The sequence below is a fragment of the Rhinolophus hipposideros genome, assembly GCF_964194185.1.
Source record: "Rhinolophus hipposideros genome assembly, chromosome: 11".
NCBI classification, from domain to species: Eukaryota; Metazoa; Chordata; class Mammalia; order Chiroptera; family Rhinolophidae; genus Rhinolophus; species Rhinolophus hipposideros.
Window position 1 is genome coordinate 62,740,174 of NC_138057.1, and position 23,323 is coordinate 62,763,496.

General features: G+C 41.9%; 1 protein-coding gene across 8 annotated transcripts in view; it reads left to right on the plus strand.

Moving 5' to 3' along the window:
• PALM2AKAP2 (PALM2 and AKAP2 fusion) overlaps positions 1–23,323 on the plus strand; it is a 412,810-nt gene that overhangs the window by 158,719 nt on the left and 230,768 nt on the right. For all 8 annotated transcript variants that reach the window (XM_081065501.1, XM_081065500.1, XM_081065503.1 and 5 more), the window contains 2 exons: positions 9,916–9,996; positions 19,454–19,584. Coding sequence is in view for 7 of the 8 variants with exons in the window: in XM_081065500.1 (XP_080921626.1) it covers positions 9,916–9,996; positions 19,454–19,584 (212 nt within the window). In the remaining variant the exon portion in view is untranslated. The remainder of the gene's footprint in view (positions 1–9,915; positions 9,997–19,453; positions 19,585–23,323) is intronic.

The following is a 23,323-nucleotide window of genomic DNA, read 5'->3' on the forward strand; positions in this document are numbered from 1 at the left end:
TTAGGGTTATATATATTGATGTCTAGAACCCACAGATTTGTTGAGTCCTCTCCACTCATGAGCCCAATGTGATAACTTGAGACCGTTTCCAGCTGCTGCCTTCTTTGCAGTAGTCCTTCTCTGATGACAAGTTCAAACGGGAGAGAAATATTTTGCATTTGCTCTCCTTATTAGATCATTCAATGCCCTGGAAATGTCTCCTCCGGGAATTGAAGTAAACATATTGGTTTACCCGGCAGTGTTGCTGAAAGTTCCAACCCAGCCTGCACCTATTCCTGTTTGGAATTGGGAAATGCTCCCGGATTGTGTAAGAGGCCTTCTGTTTTGGGGGCAGAGGAATCTGACATCAGCATGTTTTGCATTTTCACCATCTCATTTGTTCTGGAAGGTCTTGGCACACGCATGAAGGTGGCGAGGTAATACGTTTCATGTGTCCTATGTGGAGTTCACTCAGAACTACACAAATGTTAGTAGCTGAAACTTGTCTCTGTTCATGATAAAGTGCTCTGGAGTCAGACTGTCTGGATTGCAACCCCTGCTTGGCTGCTTCCTAGCTCAGGACCTTGCACATGTTTACTCATCCTTACTAAGCCTTAACTATTCTCATCCGTAAAATCAGGGATATTAAAGGGACCTACCTCCAAGTGTTCTGGGGATAAAATAAAGAACAGAAGGGAAATTCTTAGACCAGTGTCTGGCACATAGTCTGCAGTCAATTAACTTAGCTGCCATTATTATTATTAATTATTATTGCCACCACCATCATCGTTATTTTTAGGTTCAACCACTATAGAACTGAATTTTGGTTCCATGAGTAAATTGCACTGGCCTAGATGAGATCGTAAGCCAAAAACTTTGTATCAGGTACAAAGGAAGCACCTTTATTCATTGAATCCCTGGACTCTGTCAGGAGATGTGCCTGGTTCCATTTTTGTTCTACTTCATTTCAACTCAGCAGTAGCACCTTAAGGTATTTCTATTTTCTTATTTCTTGCTCTTCGATACTTATTAGCCATGTGACCTTATCTTGTTATCTCCCCATGCCTCAGTTTGCTCCTCTGTAAGATGGGGATGATAATAGTTCCTGGCTCAGTGGGTTGTTGTGAAGAGTAAATGTGTTAATGTGTATTAATGAGAACAGTGCCTGGCATACAGAGTGAGCACTATGTCAGTATTACTTTATAGATGAGAAGTGCACATGTGACGGTCTAGAATGGGAAGTCGTCGTCCTTCTTAGCATCGTGGAATCTTAGAGCGAAGCTGGTCCAACCTTATTTCACATGTGGGGCATTTCAGGCCAAGAAACAATAAGGGACTCATCTGAGTCACCCCTGGGTTAGTGGCAGGAACCTCTACCTGAAGCCCGGTCTCCTGACTCCTAGTTTAGTGCTCATGTGGCTTCACGGTGGGAATAATACAGTACATTCAGAGTGATGATATGGAGATTACATTCTGCTGGTGAACTTAATTATGTTATTTTCAGCATTTGGGAATTCCTCAGAGTTCTCTATTGTTTCACCTGTGTAGAAAGTGCTTGATTTTTTTTTTTTTTTACCATGTTGGGTTATCAATATGATACCAAGAAGCAGATCTTACTTTCTCTTTAGAGCTATATCAGATTACCTTCTTGTCTTCATAGGACGATAGAGGGAAGCACTCCTAGCAAAGAATTTGATGTTACGGCCATTAATGCTAAAAAGAAAAATAGCAATATGGTTAAACAGTTATTTTAGGAATAACACTGTGGACAAACCTTAAAGATAGACTTAAGATATAATCCATAAAGACTATAAAGTGTCTACAAAAGACTTTAAACTAAAACTCTTGTGTTAGGCATTGGACTTGGTACTAAATGGCTAGCTGTATTAACTGTTCAGTGTAATTAACAATAATTTTATATCTAAACTCTCCCTGACATTCCTTAAGATTTTAGGTGTTAAAGTATTCTTTCAAAAATCAGTAGTGAAGTTTGAACTAATCAGTGTCTTCTTTAGAATTCTTTCTCTTGACTTTATATTTTCTGCTAAAAACAAAACAAAGCAGTCAGTTCTGTCTTTTATCAATAGACGGCAAGTTCAAAGCCACGTAATTAGTTAAATAAAAGAGATGTTACCTAAATGGAAATGCTGGCCAAAACCAAGCAATGAGAAATAAATTCTCTGCTTCACATGGTGATGCTGTAAGTTGAATGAGTGTATCACGAGGAAGAACAGTGTGATTATAGGAAATCTAGTTTACTTGTCCTTTTGACCAAGCCTGTTAAGCTGATTCCAGGTTCTGTTCCTTAGTTTTGTGAGATCAGAAAATCATGTGCCAGCTGAGATTTCTGAACCCCTCTCTGCAGACCCAAGTGCCATTTGATGCATTTCCCCTGGATGGACGTTGCAAGGGGCTTAGCAAGTATTATATCTCCATTTAGCTGATGACTAGGGAAGGCTGAATGTAATTAGAATCATGATTGCTGACCTTGAAGTCACAGCCAGGAGAGAAGAGTTTTTAATGGCATTGAGATCAGATAACTGATCTCGAATAGGAATGTGTCTGCTGAGCAAACTCAACATTCAAGTTAGCTGGACAGGCAATTAGGCAAAGCTGAGTGGGCACCTCCTTGATCTCCTCAATCCTTTAGACTTGATCACTCAGTTTCTCAGTTTTCAGACAGACCACCCTCCTTTTCTTTCCTCAGATATATAAATAGCATTGGTTCTGCAGCAGCATTAAACAGGTAATTAGAATCCAACCATCTGAGATGACATTCTGATTCCTTAATAGAAAAAAGCTCATCGGGTCCCCATTTGCAAGTTGATTTTCTGTAATGTCATTCTCAAAATGTCACCTTCCTTCTTAGCATAACCTGTGTAAAACCTGGCACTCCGGTGATCCAGCTTCAGCATGGAGTCTCTTTCAAAGAAACACAGGCTAGAAGGCAAAAGTCCAGGGTCCTTCCTGGATTCTTTTGGAGCACATCAAAGGGGATTCATTTGATAAACCACAATAAAATACGAGGCTCTCTCCCTGATTTTCTGGTCTTAATATCTCAGCTCCTTTATATTTAAATTCTTTAACTTCAAAACTGTCCCCAAGCCTTTTCAGTTCTTTTTTTCTCATCTCTTCTCTCCTTTTCTCAATCGTTGATGTCCCCCCTATCTACCATATCCCCCATGCCCTATCCAAGTGCAGGCAATTTAAAACAGTCTGGTTCTCCCATCCAAGTACTAACCAGAGCCAACCCTGCTTAGCTTCCAAGATTAGATGAGATCGAGGCTGAGGTGGGGAAAAAAATAAATAAATGAAATAGTCTGGTTCTAACAGCTTTCCAGCCCTCTACCCCTTTGTCTGATATTGCGCTATGAAAGCCTAGGAACCATCTGGCCCAAAGTGATTTAAAGGCCTGTATGAGAGGGAGGAACACACACTTCTCTTTAGCCCACAATGAAAGGTTTCAAAGCAAAATTCTGTTTAGCAATAGCTGAAGGAAAGATAGCAGCATTTAAAATTTAACATGTTTTCTTTTTTCCCCTTCTCATCTAAATTCTGGGATTTCTTGATGGTAATAGTGCTTTAAGTAGGTCCCCTGGTTCCTTCCCAGTGCTGTGCCCTGGGGCTCTAGGTGCCAGCTCAAATCAGAATAGGCCTTCTTACTGTCCCCCACCCCTCAGACTCTTCCCTTCCCTCCAGGTTTCTTACAGACTCAGTTGGGACCCCTCCCCCAGCCACCTCCTTGCATTTCCCAAGGCCTGGGTTGCTGCAGAGGCAGCAGGAGTGAAGAGGGAGTCTGCCTAAAGTGTACAAGGGTGGACAAAGGCTTCTTAACTACTATTTTTGTTTGTTCTAAAAGAGTATTTAATGATAAAAAATGTTCAATATGTTTAAAACCAGTATGTACATAAAGGTATAATACCAATTTTGTAAAAAAGAAATGCATCTGTAGTTATAGTCACAGATATACTAGAAGAAAATACACCAATGTATTAAAAATGATGAATGGCTTCCTAACTACTTTTAATACCTGTCTTCCCATCAAGCTTATTAACCACCTTTGAACAGTGTGTTCCATTCTAGGCAGGTGCTCCTTACTGTACTAAGAGTTTGCAGTTTCATAATGTTGCAATACTTCCAGAAACTACTTGCCAGGAAAATATATAATTTACAGAAAGACAATGCAAGTAGCTTGCTAGGCCTCCTAGAGAGTGGAGGGATCTGGGAATCTTCCTAATGGATTGAGATCACTTCATTCCAGATGTCTCTTGAGGCACATTTCCCCTGAATGGTTTGCTACTGTCAGCTAATTATACTTTCCCTAGAATTACCACTTCCCAGAGCTTTTCTTCTTGGGAGGAAGAGAAATCATTCCATGATTCTCAGAATCAGCTTTTTCAACAGTTTTCTTATATGCATCTCAATAATGGGCTATTCCATATGGGCTAATGTCTTCAACAGAAAGACACTCCTGGTTTTATAGACTGATGGCTAGTGTATGTTCAATGATATATTTTACTGCCATTGAAATCATGAATGCAAACTCCTAATCCATTTGCGTGAGGGATACCGACAAACAGAAACATGATCAGAGGAGAGCAAGTATCAGAGAGAGACTTACCAAGCATCTGTTACATGTCTTCATCATGCAGCTCTCTAGGCCTTAGAGATGCATTAGCCAAGATCCTGGTTTTCAGGGAGCCCACAGTTTGGAGCAGACGTTAAGTGTGTAACGTACAAAAGTACTCAAGATGCTGATGTAGAAAGATTCACAGCCTACGAAGAGAGGAAACAAGGAGAGAATGAGGAGTTCTATTTGGAGAAAGCAGAAAAGGACTTCTGTATTTGTCAGTACTCTTTGAGCTGCAAGAGACAAAAACACCACTCAAACTAGCTTAAGCAAAACGGAGATTTATTAGTGCATATAATTTTGGAAGCCCAGGGATGGTTCTGGCTTCATGCATACGTAGATCTGGGACTGAAACAATGTCATTAGAATCCTTCTTTCTCTGTATTTCAGCTCTGCTTCTCTCTCTGTGTTGACTTTTCTCCAACATGGATGCATTTCTGCCATGCAGCTTGCGAAATTTGCCACTCATATTTACAGCCTCCCAGCTGAACTTTAGTGGAAAGGGAGCTTTTCTCTCCCAGTATTCATGTGTCTATCCCTAGAAATGTCTCTTATTGGTCCTGCTTGGGTCATTTAGCCACCACTTGGACCAGTCACTATTGCAATGAAATCAGGTAGTACGATTGGACTAACCTGTGTCTCATGAAAGTCCGGGTGGCAGGGATGAGCTGGGCTATATGTGACTAGCCATGGATGGCATTCCCACCACGCCACTGACAGAGTTGGTGTGTTCCCCGAAGGAAAGAAAACAAATGATCAGTCTAGCTTCACTGATATTTAAGCTGTGTTGTCAAAGGAGAATAGTTTTTTGTCAGGTGAAGTAGTGAGGGAAATCCATTATTGTTAGAGGAAGCAGTAGGAGCAAAGCTAGGATGGCATGAACTGGCTTGGCAGATCAGGAAACTACAATTCGTTTGCTGAGGTTGAAGCATATGGTTGGAGGGAGGAGAGGCAGTCATGACTTGACATGAAGCTGTGAGATAGAAAGGGGCCTCAGTGGCCACGCTGAAGAACTTGCATTTGCTTTGTAGACAGTTGGAGGCATTCTGGGATTTTAGGCAAAAGTTAGAGTTAGTCAGATTTCCACTTTAGAATATCACTCGGGCAGCAATGCAATGGGCAACTTGCTCAGAGCAGACTCAGAGACTAGTGAGGAAACCCCTGCAGTAATCCGAATGGAAATGGAGAATAAGCAGTTAAGTGCTACAGAGGGAATGATACTAATGTAGACGAGTCTATATGTGCAGGTGGGGAGATAAAGGAGGGGGTGTTAAGGTACTAATAAAGGACAGTGAGGAAGCAGACAATGTAGAAAATGACAAGCAGAGTCAACAGGACTTGATCTTTCAAGAAAATGAAGTGTCTAGGACGACTGAGATTTCTGACTTGAATAATCCTTGGTGAGATGAGGAATACAGAAGGGACAGATGAGAGAGGAGGGGAGGAGAGATGATGGATGCCTACAAGGATTGCATTTGAGGGACTGGAGAGGAACAGTTGGCAGTTGGATATGGAGGTCTGGAGCTCGATGGAGAAATCTAGGCTGAAAACACAGTTCTGCACGTTACCAGCATGTAGGTGGTATCGTTGATGAGAGTAAAGGAAATCACGGAGGCTAAATGTCTGGAATGAGAAGAGGGCTCAAGAATCAGTGGTTTTGCCTTGATTAAAGGAAGGAGAAGTCTGGGAGGCTAGTTAGAAGAGCATAGCTTGGACCTCAGCAGTCTGAGCAAGCGTCAGGAGCCCTAGGGTACCCTACGCGAGTTTGCTGTACTTTAACTCATATCTGATGGCTCATCTTAGCCCTTGTTGGGGTACGAGTGACTTCAGGACCTGACCCATCACTGTGGAAGGGGACTCAACTAATCAAAGAACCCTGTAACAGTCACTGATGCGCTAAGGGTCCTTGTGATAGGCCAGGTTCAGGGTCTTCATCAGGCAGAACACAGATGTGAACACGTTGACATGCTGGTGCCTGATTGCATATGTTAACAATTGTGGTTTCAATCTTTAACCCAATAAGGAGTTTCCTCAGGGAAAATATGAATACAGCATAAATGGGAAAGCATTACTTTCCCACTATTGCTCATTCCTACACCAGCAGTCTATGGGGCTCAAGCCGAGATAGCACCTTGCCTATTAGTCTTGAGTCTCATCAATTCTGGCTGTTATGTTTGTCCTTTTGTCTGCATTCTGATTGGAACAGCTCTAAGCCAGCGTGAGCTTATTAGTTCATCCATCCCCATCACACCCCAGAGTGAACGTAGGAACCTCCTAAAACACTTCATGATCTTTTCATCCAGAGATCAGCAAACGATGACCATGGGCTAAATATGGCCCACCACCTGTGTTTGTAAATAAAGATTTATTAGAACACAGCCCCAAATATTCATTTATACATTGCCTAAAGCTGTTTTGCACTTCCGTGGCAGCATTGAGTCATTGTAACAGAGACTGTATGTCCCGCAAAACCTAAAATGTTTACTACCTGGCCCCTAAAAGGAAAAGTTAGATCCAGACAGACCAACCCCAGACTTCATATTTACCTATTAAGCCAACCTGTACACCAGTGCCAGAGTAATGTTCCTAAAATGCCATTTCACTATATCACTCTTTCAATTAGGACTCTAGGATGACATTACATTGTCTGTACAATAATCACAATTTCCTGGCTTGGCATTCAAGGCCCTCAGTGGTCTAGTCCTAGCCTATCTTTTCAATCATGGGTTCCTGAAGGCAAGCCCTGCACCCCAGTTAGATTTTCTTCCGTATTGTCCCTGGAATATGCAGTATATTTCTATCCTTGCTTACACAGTTCCCTTTTACCTGGAATGCACTAACCATTCATCTGTATCTACCTAATTCCTACCCATCCTTAAAGAACTAACTTAAAACCTGCATCTTGCATGATCATATCTATTCCAGTGACCACCAATGAGTGGACTGCCCGAGGGTGTTCAGGTTCACTGCCTGAGCCATCTGGTAATATTCTTCTCCTGCTCAAGACATGGTTCACCAATATGATGGCAGGCAGCTGGAGTGAGGACTTTCTCTATGAACCAAGGCACAGAGGTGGGATAGCCTAGGAAAGGTTTGCAAATGACCAGATGTATAATTAGACCACGGGCTTAGTCCATTTAGGTGTCCAGAACAAAATACCATAGACTGGTGGCTTAAAACCACAGAAGTTTATTTCTCACGGTTCTGGATGCTGGGAAGTCCAAGATTAAGGTACCAGAAGATTTAGTGTCTGTTGGGGGCTTGTTTCCTGGTTCATGGACAGCTGTCTTCTTGCTGTGTCCTCACATGGAGGAAGGAGCCAAAGAGTTCTCTGGGGTCTCTTTTATAAGGGCAGTAGTTCCGCCCTCATGACCTAATCACTTCCCAAAGGTCCCATCCCCTAATACCATCACCTTGGAGGTTATGTTTCAACATATGAATTTTGCGGGAGGACGCAAACATTCAGCCTATAGCAAACACACAGCATTCAGTTAACATTTATGGAATTATTGTGCCATCAGCATCTTGTATTCTTCATATACTGTATCTTGGTTCTGAATTTAAATGTAGGACAACTGCGTATCTTGATAGCCAGTAGGAATGAATAATAAAACCCAGTAAACCTACTCTTGAGAAATCCTAGAATATAGAGACAGTGGCTGGTTCTGGAGGTCCTTGCTTTATCATGTGGTAACTCTGAATTGCTGGATACATGAGCTCTCCTCACTGGGCCTCACTTTTTCCATCTATGTTCATATATTATATGTTGGACAAACTCTGATGAAGCAGCCTCAATGATGAACCACCGATTGGAGTTCTTTGGTAAATAGTAAGCTTCTAAAATATTCTTGGGCCTCATTTGGGCAAGGAGGTTATATCCCTGACTTGGATATTATGTCCCAGAAATATTAGAAGATAATATTTCTTAAAAGCCTGTGCATTGCCCAGAAGAACTGGATCATAACACAAATTATTACTATGTGGATTTGAACAGCGGTGGTGCAAGCACCCCCCCCCGGCCCCCCAGAAATATAGCAACTACGTAAACGAAAAGCTTCTGTCAACACAGAGCACAGCAGCCAGCCTTCTAATCATTGTCTTATCCAGGTTTTGGCCATTATATTGTAAAATGCCATTATGTCTTCTCTAACAAGTTTGTCCTTGCGCGTGTGAATGAAGGTAAATAATCCAGGGCAGTGATTGTCTAGTAAACCCCACTCTGTGCACTTTGAAAAGGAAACATTAAACAAGTACGCTGTCTTTCGGGAAGGGCTTTCTAGTCTTCAATTAATCACATTCATATGATGTTTATTGTGTACTCCAATGGAAAGGTTATGCTGTGAATACAAGGGAAATATATCCCTTTAAATCCAGTTTCTAGGTATTACCGAGAAGTAAACATGTGACAATAAGAATGAAAGCAAATAACATTTATTGAGTATTTACTAAGTGCCAGGCATTGTTCTAGGTCCTTTACATGTATCATCCCACCCTGTATCCCTCCATACATCTACCTACCCGTCCATTTAATCCATGCCCCAGCCATATGGTTTAGGTAGTTATTGTCTCTTCTTTATATAAGAGAAGACTTAGACCCAGGAGGTAAAAGAACTTGTTAGAGGTCACGCAAGTAGCCCATGGCAGAGCTGGGAGTTGGACTCAGGCAGACCAACCCCAGACTTCATATTTACCAGCACCTCAGTGAGCCCCGCCCACATGTAATGCTTCCCCCTCTCCCCACAATGATAGTTTAAGTAAGATCACCCATCTAATTTGCATTGTTTGGTATGTCCAACTGGATGATTTCTCCTACAGAATTTGAAATTACCTTGGATTATTTGTGTATATGAGCTCAGTAAAAGAAATCTACCCTAGAATTCCCACTGTTTTATTCTATCGTATTTGCAGTTTACAACAGCCTGTGTTTTCGATTGAGATATTTTTATTCTTTGTCTTCAAATGAACACTGCACAGAACATGACTCGTGTGTGTGTGTGTGTGTGTGTGTGTGTGTGTGTGTGTGTGTGTGTGTAGAAACTGCCTTTTCTTCTGGATTAAATTGTTGCAGTTTGGCTGAGCGAGGAGAATTTCTCCCACTCACCGAGCCCACAGCAGACGTGTTTGGAGGTTGCTGCTGCCTGCAACACACCCAGAGACCGAGGGGCAGGTGATATTGCGTGTGTGCCCAGCATCTCTGGAGGTGTCTGTACAGATGTGTACTGCTGCTGCTTCTGCTTCCTGCCTTAACATTCCTGGAACCAACACTCACCCACTCTTAACAGCCTCTCTCTCTCTTTATTTTCAAGGAAAAAAGGAAGAGGCAGACTGAAATAGAAGGCAAGCGGCAAGAGCTTGACGAGCAGATACTTCTGCTGCAGCATTGCAAGGTAAGCGGCTGATCCACAAGCCTCTCCCATTATTAGACATGCAGATCCCACTGCAGAGCTGGGCAGAGCCTGGCCCGGCTGAAGGCGCTGCCGCCGACTGAAGTAGCTTTTTCATTCAGTCAGAAAACCATCTCTTGGTTTTTCTTGTGAATTTCTCAACATCAGGGCATTGTTACAGCATTGCACTTTGAGCATGATGAGATTGTAGCGTGCATGTGGACAGGTTTGGGGGGTGGTGTGTGCATGAGAAATGTGGTGGTTATATATAGAAATTGGAAGAGAATTCCCACATGGTGGGTGAGGCAGTGTTCCGGGGCTGTGTCTCCACTGCACAGGTGCTGTGTGTGTTTGTTCAGAGGCTCCCACAGATACAGTTAAGATAATGTTCTTTTTTTAAATTAAAAAATATTAATAATTTTCTGGCTTGCTGTGGAGAAAAGAGAGATAAAAGCAGTGTGATGTGATAAAGGAGCAACCCTGTGAATTTCAGATTATTCATTCGCTTTCGCTGCAGCTTAACAATTTTGAAAGTGTTCTACTAGAGCCAGCAGTTGGTCCAAAGGCAGCATTTGAATGATTTGACTTGGTTGGGTCTCCTTGCATGAAGTAAAGAGGGGAGTGGGGTAGGGAAGGAGCCCAAGCTGTTTTTTTGTTTTTCTTTAACGCGTCATGCATTTAAGCATTGTAATTGATGACAGCCCAGGAGAAAGCTCTATCACTGTCACAAGAGCCCCACTGGTTGCAGAATGTTGCTTTCTGCAGGCTCAAATATGTGAGCACATTCCAGGAGACAGACAGGAACGGCTGCTTGTCTTCCAGTGCTCCAGGGCTTTCTCTAGTTGCCGTGACACTGCGTGTACAGAACTGCATTGCTCAGAGGGCTGGTGGGAAAGGTGGGGCTGACTTTCAGGGTGATGCTAGCTATGGATTATTTGACATTTTTTAAACAAGGTGAACCTTTATGGTTGCGTTTCCCATTCTTAACTAGAAGACAGGGTTGTGCTAAATGAGGCCTCAGAATGTGAATCATCAGCAAGCTAGCTGCTGATTTCAAACAGCAGCATGACTTTAGCCGGAGAAATGTGTTTAAAATTAGGAAGAAAAGCCGCATGGTACTAGAGTATTGCCCTGGTCTCTCTGCCCATCATGTAAATCCATTTATGGACTTTTCTTTGTAGGAATATCCCATATGCTGTTGCTCTTTCCTTAGAACATTCCTGAGGGAGGATTGAGGGCTAAACTTAGTATCCTCTTCTTACAGAGAGGGAGCTTAAAAACACTCAGTAGAACCGAGTGAATTGTTCAAGGTCAGTCTGGACAGAGCTGGGTCTCTGGCTTAGAGTACAGTCAACTCACTCCTGATAAGAGACCAAAATGTACTAAAACCTCATTGAATTCTGGGTTAAATGTGAACTTTTTAATAAGAGGACTGAAAAATGAGGGGCTGTTTTGGACTAGACAACCTCTCTCCTCTTTAAGGTCAGTGTGGTTCTTTGCTTTTGCATTCCTTGAATTGAAAGTCAAGCAATAAACATATGTGAGAAGATCCAGTTTCTTTTGTCCTACTTCTCATCATTCTGGTGCCAGATGAGATACCAAGGACTCATTCACAGCTAATATCCAGCACAAAATGTTCTAATATTCCGTTCATATTCCATCTATCTATTGTTGGCCATTTATTCATCCCTCCTTCCCTCCCTCCTTGCCTCACATCCATCCATCCATCCATCCATCCATCCATCCATCCATCCATCCATCCATCATGTCATCAACAGAAACAACAGTAAAAATTACTTAGTATTATATAGGGAAGTAGTGAGATTCCTTGAAGAAGTTGGAAACGAGGGAATCAGATAGTTCTTAATGGTTTTCCTGGTAAAATTCTCATTTTCTCTGGCTATCTAAGGAAACACGCAGTACTGTCACCAAGGTAATCCTGGTGTAACCTGGGAGAGAAAGGACTAGACATGATAGTGACTTGATAAGTGGAGACCCGTGCGTTGTAATTTTCTCTCTCTGGGGAAGACCTGTATAGACAGAAAGAGTGTGGATTGCTAGTCTTGAACAATAAAAAAGGAAAGCTCAGAGGTCCCAAAGGTGGTTTATCTGGTCCTACCCTGGAGAGAGACCCCAGCTCTCGAAGGTACCAAGTTTCTCTGCACTGGTGAGGGGGCATCTATAGTTAAACAAGGAGAGTCATTCGGCCTCCCTGTGACCCAGGTGAAACTTCCCTCACGACACTGCCTCCCTTTGTTTTCAGTCCATCCTCCCCAAAACAATTGAGTTATTTTAATATAAGGAAGGTGGTGCCTGACTGAGAAATATGATCACTTCAGGCACCAAAAAGGAATATGTTCTACTTCAAATCAGTTAACTGTTGACTGAACTTGAATAGCGTGAGTCATCTTCCCTGTGATCATTCAGTTTTGAGTGTGGCAGCCTCTCTCCTAGATGGTAGTAAATTCACTTATAGTTCCTCTACGAGCCTCTTGGAGACTCAGCCAGCTTCCTCCTGGCAGCAGGCAGCCTTGTCATCCCCTGGCCCACCCTCAATAATAGTCATCATTTTCTTTGAGTGCCTAATATGTGCTTGGAACTTTAAATCTGTCCCTTCAATAATGACTATAAAGTAGATATTACTCCCCCTGTCTTACAGGCAAGGAAACAAACTTGTGAGGTCAAGTAATTTGCCCAAGGACGTAGAGACTATAAGTGGGGGAGCCCTGCTTGAATCTCAGGGCTGTCTGCCCCCATTACCATGCTTTCTCCAGAACATTTTTTTTCTAATGAAAGGTTTCCATTAGAATAATTTATCTAGAGAGAGATGCCGATTATCACTATCGCTGTCTCTTTCTTCTAAGTGTATTTTCGTGGACTCTAGAAAATTTACACCAGGGGGAGTCATGCCACAGTGATTCTTGGTAGTTCCTTGAAGTAGAAAATATGTCAGTAATTAATATTTATTTTATCAGTTTACAAAATCCCAGATGTTCCCTAAGAAAAAAATATTCTCAGTGCAAAGTTAAATGGCATAACAATAGAATTCGATTTCATATTTATTAAATTATAATTCTCGTGATCAAAGAGTATAGACACTTATGCTTACACAATGAGGTATGAATTATTTATACAGATTCACTGGTCTCTTGTCAAAGCAAATAAATAGAATGCAAGACAATAGTTTTGATACTTGTATATTTGATTCATGTACTTGCTAATTACAATATTTAGGGCTATACAGTGAGTAATCCCACAAAATGGAATATCATTACGGTACATATGGACAATGAACAAATTCTATAAAGCAGTAAAAAACCAAAGTATGAAATGTTGAAATATTAGCTGCTATACCCCAGCGATTAGGAAACCTGCAGATGCCTTTAAGTCCTGGACAAATTAAACTCAGATTTCTTTTCACAAGATCCGTAGATGTATTTAATCTAATATTTGTGATGTAAGAATGTCTAAGAAATGCTCACGTATGGGACCAGTAAGCAATTTTAATAGCTATGTTAATTTTTACTGATTAAAAAGGAAGGAATGCATGATCATTGCAAAGCAAGATTTAGAAGTACAGGAAAATATAAAGAAAAAACCATAACAATTGTGTGTACTCATCATTCAAATATAATCCACACAAGTACATCCTTCTACACTTTCTCCCCCATATAGTTTTGTAGATTAAGATATGTAACCCCTGTTCACATGCCTCATCAGACTATGAGTAAAATGAAATTATATTAACATTTGTATCCAAAATACATTAACCTCAACCTCTTTTTTGACTTTTGTATATGGGCCTTTTAAAATTCTCATACAAAACTTGATAATTTTCATGAGATCACATCTAATATTTTTTTTACTTTATGATTCTGGACTTTGATGTTGCCCTCAGAAAGAACATATTCATTCTAAACAGTGACCTATGATGTTTCTTATACTTCAATATTGAGTTTTAACCCAGCTAGAATTTTTTTTCTTTAAGACATGAGGTAAGGAATAACTTTACATTTTATTGATGGTGAGCCAGTTGTCTCAACATGATGTATTGATTAATTCATCCTTTTCCTCACTGATTTCAGTGTCTTCTTGATCACACACATATTTCTCACTTATCCTGGAGTCCACCATTTGTAGATTCTTTTTATTTCATTAATCTGCCATTTCTGTGCCAGTACCATCCTCATTTAATCCCGCTAGGTTTTTAACATATTACATACTTCATAAGGCAAGAGCTATTATTATTCTTATTTTGAAAAGCTGTCTTGGCTTTTTAGTCCATGGAAACAATTATTTATTTTTATCGTTTTCCATTATGTGGCTTGTCATAATGTGTGTTTTTAAAAAAATAAATCAACTATTGCAGTCTACCAGAAAAGAATGAATGTAATATTCCCTTTTGCCTCCTGGTTGAATTACCAGAGATTTGTCTCTTTTATTGGTCGGTTCAAGGTCCCAACAAAGAGTAGGCACTCAGTGTGTATTGTCATATGAATCCCTTTGGAACTGTCACATTTATAAAGGTTTGTGGGACAGAGTCAGCAATGTCAGAATCAAATTGCTAATACCACATCTTCAATTCATAAGCTGCCTTTAACTTATTTATTCATGAGCAGGGAACCCTGACCAGCGCTTTCCTCTAATCCAAGCTATGAAAATTGTCATTATATTTTAAAAACTACAACCGTTTCTTTCAAGAAGACTGAAAAAAAAAACAACAACTGAATTGTGACCCTGTGAGATATTTATTGTCAACCCACCAAGGTCATTTGCTGAATAGCCTGAAGGTATCAGGAGCTTTGCTGCAAAGATATTACAGTGTGTCTCACTCACTCTTACGAACCTTTAGCACTAATTTTAGACTTTTCTTAATTACTAGTCTGTGTGAAAGGCCAATTTAAAATTTTAAAATATTGAACAGACAGTCAGGGTACGTAGTGTAGAGACTTTACATCCTATCCTTTTCCCCATCACATCTCCCCTATGCACAGAGCTTGAACAGAAGTTAAGACTTGGTTTCTTCTATCAGAAGTCTTGGGTCGGCTTCTGTGTGGACCAAATCAGGTAACAAAACCTGAACACCAAACCAAGTTCTAATTAAGAGTCAGTGGAGAGGAAGAGGAGTGTTCTAGGGGAAGGGGAAGAAGAAAGAAGGGGGCAAACAAATGATTGAGAAGACAAACACAGCTATTTCCCCACCCTGCATTTAATCCATTTTGTATTACAAAATTCAAGGTACTCAGATTCTAACCATCACCCAGGAATGCAGTCAATGTCAGTTAGAATAAATCACAGTTAAATATTTTTATAGTCTCTGGGTGAGGAAGTCTTATTTATGTATTACACCAAAGCCAGAATTATAAAGTAAAAAGATTGTTACATATGCCTATATAAAAATTACAAATGTTTTGGGGGAAAAACATTGGAAACTTACTACTCCTGATTCATCTCCCAATTGCCACCTACTCCACATACTCCTCACTACCTAGATCACCTTGAAAACTTGCTTAACCTCAGATACTTTATCTGTAGATTAAAAGGATTTGGTTAATCACATTGTACACTTTAAATGAATACAATTGTATTTGTCAATTACACATCAATAAGTCTGGGGTGGGGGGAAAGCTTCGATGAGGTGATCTGTAAGGTCTTTCCAGCCTAGGATTTTATATTTGCTAAAATACAGTGTGCATGCATGGTTTTCCAGTAATTAATTCATTCATCACATATTTATTATCACCAACGATAACCTTGCATGTCCCTCTGTGGACGAATAAAAGATACAGCCCTTGACAATAAGGGACTCAGGGACATGCCGCAGGGAGAGCATCAATACGGAACACACTGTTAGAGAACCCACTGCTCCCGAGATAGGACTGCAGGAGGAGAGAACCTGTGTGTAAGAGGATAAGGAGTTCCTTTTTGGGTCAGTGTGTTTGGCTAGCCAGTGGGAAATGCCTTCTTTAGGCATTTGGGTAGTCACAGGTCCTCGTATAGCACTACTCAAATTGTGGTCCTCAGACCAGCAGCATGAACAACTTCATCTCCTGGGAGCCAGTTAAAATTCAGACTCCTAGGCCTGGCCCGGATTCACAGAATCAACATCTGTGGGGTTGGCGCCCTGGAATCTATGTCTTGGTGAGCTCTCCTGCTGACCCTTAGGCATACTGCAGTTTGGGAGGCTCTGCTCTCCGTTTGTTAGTCAAAGGTAGCCAGGCCTGGAGAGCAAGAACCAGATTTGCTTTAGGAGTTCTCGCCATCCCCCTGCCTTTCAGGAGCCCATGTCAAGGCTCGGTCTGCCCATTGCCAGCTCTCTGTCTCCTCTTTCCTTGTCTTGACTCTTCACAGTTGCATCCATTTGACAAATGCGACGTTTTGACAGTTCTTAGCACCTGTATGCTATGATACATTTTGTTGATGTATGTTATTTGGACAGTAAAGGCATAAAAAAGAAAAATTTTTACTTTTAATTTTCACTTCTGCTGAGCACTGCTTGTCACTTAATCCTGAGACATTCTGGCAGCCAGTAAGAGCCAGTACAGTACAGGGGAGCCAGTACTGTACTTCGGTGGACGCGTGGGGTCAGCATGCACAAGTGCTTTCTAATCCGAGGCCCAGATACAGTCACCCTCAGACATAACATGAGGGGCTCTGCAGTGGGTTAAGGAAGCCTTTGGAGGTAAATGTGTTTGAATTGGTGGTTTCCCCTGACAGCATTACGTTGGGGCCAAGTGAAAAACCAACTGTGCATTTTTGTTTTTATAGTGTCAGAACACCTTTGTGCTCCAGACTTCCCTGACACTAGGCCTACTGTCTTATTCTGTTAGCTCCTGTCTTCCTGGCATCAGCTATTGGGGATGTGTTGGTGACGTCACTGCCATCTCCAGAGAAGAGAAAAATCTAGGGGCATATGGGCTTTCCATGTCCCTGGTCACCAGGCTGCTTTTGTCAGAGGTACTGATTGATGGCTGGGGCAAAATCACCCAGAAATGAGGGGGTTAAACCCTTCCCTTGGTGGCAGGAGGCACTGTGGGAAAAGAGCAGAGAGAACATTCCCAAGAGCAGCCACTTCCTCGCTTTTGAAGAAGCCCTAGCTGCCGAGCATCCCTGCTGGGGCAGAGAAAGCCAGACTGTCCATGGTTGTTGTTCCAGAAGGTTCCACACACCAAGACAAGGGTTGCCAGCATATCTGCCTCACCAAATCCTCAAAAAAGGTTTTTTACCATCTATGCGTTGAATTAGGTTAATGTCAAACATTTTAGCACAGGAAGCACTCTGAAAGTATGACACATCCCCCCCACCCCAGTAATTAGAGTGATAGAAAACCAAGAACTTTCTGGTTCACCCATTTGTTCCTTTAGTCACTGGAACTGGCTACGTGTGACAGTGAGATGCAGAGGTGAATATGGAATAGTCCCAACCTTTGAGGAGCTGGGAGTCTAGAGGGGGGAAGATTTAAAAAGAAATAATTTGAGGACAGTATGACAGTGCTCTAGAGTATGTTTTCTGCTATAGGACACAGAGCATAGAGCCACTGATCCTGCCAGCATTAGTGGAAGAAGGCTTCTCAGGTGGTATTTTACCTGTTGTTTTTCAGGTGAAAGGGCTAGAGGCCAAGAGAACAGGATGAACAACAATAATGAGCATTTCTCTAACACTTTCAGTGTATGAACTCATTTAATCCTCATAACAAGACTGCGATAGACACTGGTGTCATGTCCGTTTCACAGATGAGGAAACTGAGGCTTGGTGAGGCTAAGGAGCCTGTCCACGGTCACACAGATAGTAAATGGCAGACTCGCTCCAGAATCAAGGCTGTTAACCCCTGTTTGACACAGCCTCTCGCAGTATGTGAGCATGGTTTGTTGGGGGAATTTTGAGTGGCTTGAATGGAGAACAGTGGTTCTGAAAAGTTTTTTCTTCTCCAGCCCATTTAGGAAGAGCAACCAATTTATCCACCTACTCCCACTTTGCAAGAGGGGAAAAAAAAATCTCTGTGATAAAGCCTTGGGGAATGTAGTAGTTGCTAGGGTTGCCATAATAAATACCACAGGTTAGGTGGCTTAAACAACAGAAGTTTATTTGTTCACAATTCTAGAGGTTAGAAGCCCAAGATTAAGGTGTCAGCAGGGTTAGTTTCTTCAAAGGCTCTCTCCCTGGCTTGTAGTTGGCTGTCTTCCTCAGGTGTCTTTACATGGTCTTTTTTTCTGTGTGCGTCCTAATCTCTTCTTCTTTTGAGGACACCAGTCATGGTGGATTAGAGCCCATCCGAATGACCTCATTTAACCTTCAAGACCTATTTCCAAATACAGTTACATTCTGAAGTAGTAGGGGTTCGGACTTCAACATATGAATGGGGGGCACAATTCAGTCAATAAGAGAGAGCAGTCAAGTAAACAAATTATACTGTGAGTTTTTACACACGATTTTGTATTACTTAAAAATGTTCTCTAAATTTTTGAATACTTTTTTATACTGGATGGTAGCTGCAAACTATTTCTTTAAAATGCATTTACAGGCAACATGTTACCAATGGTGTATAACTGTTTAAGCATATTGGAGCGAGGGTTTGGCTCCTGTCTGCAATCACTTTAGCAGTCGTTAACAATCACTTACATATGAGCAGACTCATGTCTTTAATTAATGGAAAGCCACAGGTCAAGTGCAATAAATATGCTTCTCCATGTACTCTAAGAGTAACCAAACAGATCTCCATCCACCATGACCTATAATTACAAAACAAGAATAATACCAATGAAAACCATGGCTACCTGGACGCCACACTGGTGATGCATTGCTAACAAAAGGTCCATCTGGAAGTGCAGGAATCCCAGCCATCAGAGCTTACTCATGTGCGTCCAGCAGAGTCTCCACAGTGCGGAATGGCTGCCAGACTTCTCAGTAGAATGGTGAATCAGAATCACTGGAGAATTCTGACTTACTATTACTAAATGTTAGTAATATTTAGTAACTGTTTAATAGGTTCATAAGTAGCCCTTAATCCCATGTCAAAATGAGAGTCTGTGGAATTGTGTATCTTTTGTCTAGGAGAACTGGTCACATGCCCCACTTGGCGGTTCATCCTCACAGTGGTCCATTCCTGTGACCATCCTCGTGACCATGGGGACACTCAGCCATGATGCCCAGGATCCAGCCTCTGTAGATATCCAGTAGCTGCCATCTGCCATCTCGGGTCCGTGTAATAATAGAAACCCAAATAAATTCTTTCACACACTTTCCTCGCCTTGATCTTCATTTTAGGGAGTTTCAACCCGCCTTCTGGTGGCTCGCTAAGGGGTTGGACGGGAGGGAAGAAGGGAGCCAAGTTAGTGAGGAGGTGAAAGCAGCGATTTAGGCGAACACTTATGAGGAGTGGTGCTAAAACATGTCTCTGTGGGTGGAGAGGAGGCTGTGGGCTAAAAGGTATCACGTCTCTTCTCTTCTCTCATTCCCGCAGTCCAAAGTGCTTCGGGAAAAATGGCTGCTGCAGGGTATACCAGCGGGAAATGCCGAAGAGGAGGAAGCCAGGAGGCGGCAGTCTGAGGAAGATGAGTTCAGAGTCAAACAACTTGAAGATAACATTCAGAGGTAGGTGGTTTCCCAGCCACAGCCCCCAGCTTGTGGTTTTACCGTGCAGTAACCACTACTGTCCTCTAGGGGGCCGTGTTCAATGCAGTCACCTTTTTCCAGCGCTTTAGAATTATCTTCCTACACAGAGTCCATACATTCATACCATTGAAACTTTTCCAGGTAACCCAGAATTATGCATCTGAGTGCTAATTATTGTATTGGGATGTCGTACAGTTAGTTCAGTGATGTCTTCAGGAACCAGGAAGCTGTCGTAAGCAGCTTGCCCCTTCACTAAGGGCCCCTTTTTGAGTGAGTTCTATCAGCTTCTGTCTTTTTCCTCCTTTGGCAAAGGCTGTTAGCTGTTATTGCTGCTGTAGTGGGTCTGTTTTCAAATTTGCTATATTTGATCAGTTTGAAATGGGAAAACTAGCCAAGGGCCTTGAGATTGAAATGAAGAGCATATGAGCACTGAATGTACCTGTGCTCTAAAAATTAACTTTGCGTTGTCTGCTTTCACTGCTCAGACGGTGAGTTGCTTCCTTTATAGTCCTCAGCCAGGTTCTGAACCTTTCAGTCTGGGAGATATGTGACCTTCCTATGGCCAGTGGCTGGCCAGGCTCATACAGGAGCAGAAACGTAGGTTTCCACTTAGAAACTGGAGCCATGTCCGGTCCCAGGACACCTCGCCAGAGATATGAGATGGCAGTGGAAGGTGGTGAGTGTAGATGCCTTAGAGCCAAATCTCCCCCTCTACCTTATCCCACCAAATTCTGCCTGAAACCTCACCCGGGAGAGCTTCATCGTATTCTCCTGAAGGGATGAGCTCTGTTAATACACAAAGGGTCACAGCTACCTTGCTACCAGCCACTTATACCCAAGAGTGAATGAAGACCGAGAGCACCTAGGGCACTCGTGCACTGGCACCAAAGGGAAAAGCCACACTGGCCTCTGTCTTTACTTTGCTTGAGCTCTTTAAAGAGCTCTCAGAGCAGTTTGGCTAAACTTGGCTTGTGTTGGAAACTGGGTAAGAAAAAGTTTGTGTAGGGTACGTGTATGTGTACATATACAGACATACATACGCGTGTGAATGTATACATATGTGTGTACACACACACTTTTTCTTAGAATATAAAAGGTTGTATGTGTGTGTGTGTGTGTGTGTGTGTATACCATTGGCAAAAAGAACATTTTAATCCTATAAATACTGGCATAGGCTTGTGAGGACAAGTACCTCCAGGACCCTGGAAAGGAAAGGATTTCCTGTTAGAAGCCCAGAGGATAGAAAGGGGGCGGGGGCGGGATGAAGTTACTCAGAGTCCTGGTTCCCCCTCCTCAGCAGTGGCTCAGCTTACTGCATCTTAGATATGAAGAGGGAGCCAAGGATTACTGGACATACTGACAATACGTTAGAGAGGAGAAAACAGCTCTGAGAAATGGTTTTATAGGAGGTTTGTTTTTAAGTCTCCAAATGACAGGTCTATGGTGCTTTCAGCTGCAGTGACAGTGGACACGATACAGCATCTTTGTCTTTACTCTTATTAAAAGTTCCAATCATAGCAAGACTTTCTTACTGGTCCCTTTCTTACTGGTTTTACATAATCGCAACAGATGGGTTGGTACAAAGTCGATACTCCATAACAACGAATATGTGCTGAATGGAAGGATTGGGATGGGTGCACTGTGCATCAGGGGACCCCTGCCTGGCAGAGGGAGCATGGGCGTTTACTCTCCAGTCCATCTTGGGAAAACCCTAGGGACCAAGTGGCCTGGGCACAGTCAATCCATAGCAAGAACCGTGGTTCAGGTTTGGGGTGGGGCAGAGTTGTGCACTCAGAGATCAAATTCAGAATCTGATCTTTATGTAAGAATCCCAGAAACTGTCTACAGATCAGATGCAGCAGGACCACTAAATAACAAAAATTCTGAACAAAACTTTGTTAATCTGTAGATGTTAGCATTAATCTGTAGATCTTTAGATTTGGGTCTACTAGTCTTAAGTCCCTCCCTAGCAACAAATTAGATTCTTCTAAAAGAGATATATGGACTCTTTTCAAACTATAAAATATATTAGTACAGTTGTGCCTTGAAGGTATTTTAGTCCCTGTTGGAGAGCCAAGAGTGGCTTGAAGATCCTGAAGGACCAAGAGAGCATAGCAATCAAAGAACAGGGAGAATGCCTACAAGAAAAGATGAAGGCAAATCTGGGTCATTTAGTTTAGAACAAGAAGAGATAATAGCAACTTAACTCAGAACTTCAAGCATATAGAACTTAGGCCATATCTAAATTTTTTATGTCTGGGCCATTTTGCATATGATAAAAACTTAAAATAAAGCATGAGGAGTAGACATATGTCTGTTTCCCTAGCTATCTTCAAGAAGAAAGAACATCATCACCTTTCTAATTCTGATTCTAAAATGTTTTACAGTGCCAGTAGCCATACAAGAAGTTCCAGGTTTACAGACATGGTTTCTTCCAAAATGTTAATCGTAAATTGGTGTTGTTTTGGAACTGAGAATGTTGTCTCTCTTCCCAAACTATTATATGCAGTGCTTAGATTTTTGAGGGCAGCCCACAAGGGGGAGAGGGGGGAGGGAGGAAAGAAAGGGGGGTAGGAAAAAGGGAAGGAAATATGTAATTAGACTATTAAATCCTGAGTATTAGAATCGCCTGGGAAGCTTCGTAAAATTACAGATTCCCAGGCCTCATGCCCAGGAAATTTTGATTCAGTGACTCCTCAGTGAAGAGCCCTGTAATTTATGTTTTTTAAAGAGTGCTCCAAGTAATTCTTTGGTATGGTCAGGCTCAAGAACGATCATTATACATGGAAAAAAAGAATAGACCACGAGTGAAATCTCATTTTAATATCTAGAAACCCCCAAGGGAAGTGACAAGTAAATTGTATTTATAAGAAAATTGATTTCACACAAACAGATAAAGAAGGACAACGCTGACCCTTGATTTCTAACTGATTCTAAGCCTCAGTGCTTAGAGTCAGGGAAATTTGAAACCTACTTTGGGACTGTAGGTGGGAATAGAGCTGTCTGTCTGGCATAGAGCTCAGATCTCACCGCCATAGGCCCCACAGTGGAGCCAAGCTTCCATGTGAACTTGATTAGAAACAGTCTTGGTTTACCAGACTGAAAATGATGCAGGTCAGGAAAGCAGGCCACTTTTCTAAAGGCCAGACAATTCTACCATTTTTCCACGATGAAGAGCACTGTAGCCTTACGTGACGACCTCAAGATGGCAGGCAAGGAAGACGAGAACTGGTCACTACAATGAATAAATAGGTTATTGGTTTTTTCCCCCAACTTTTTCTGGGGTAATGTCAGGATCCCCAGTCCATGGATTATATTCTTGGCTCACTCGAAACCAGAAGAAAACAGGCTTTAAAAAAATCAGACTCGTTGAAAGCAAAATCTGTATACAGATTTCTTTTATTAATTTTCTTTTTTGAAAATTTCGAATGTCACATCTTCTGTATGCTTCATTTCCCATTGGAGTGTCGTATTGACAAAGCCCAAAGCATTGTTTCTGGCGTGGGCCCATTGTCAACCATTGCCCACTCCATCACTGTACGTGAGTGTTCCCTGGGGGCCACATGTGGGGCTCACGTGGATGCTTTTGGAGATTTTAGGCAACTAGATCCACACAAGCCCCGTCTATTTCACGTCTGCTCTGAGCAACAAATTTTGTTGCTTGCACTGTGATTTCCCCACTTAAGATTCTCTTTCTAATGTCATCAGGTATTACTCA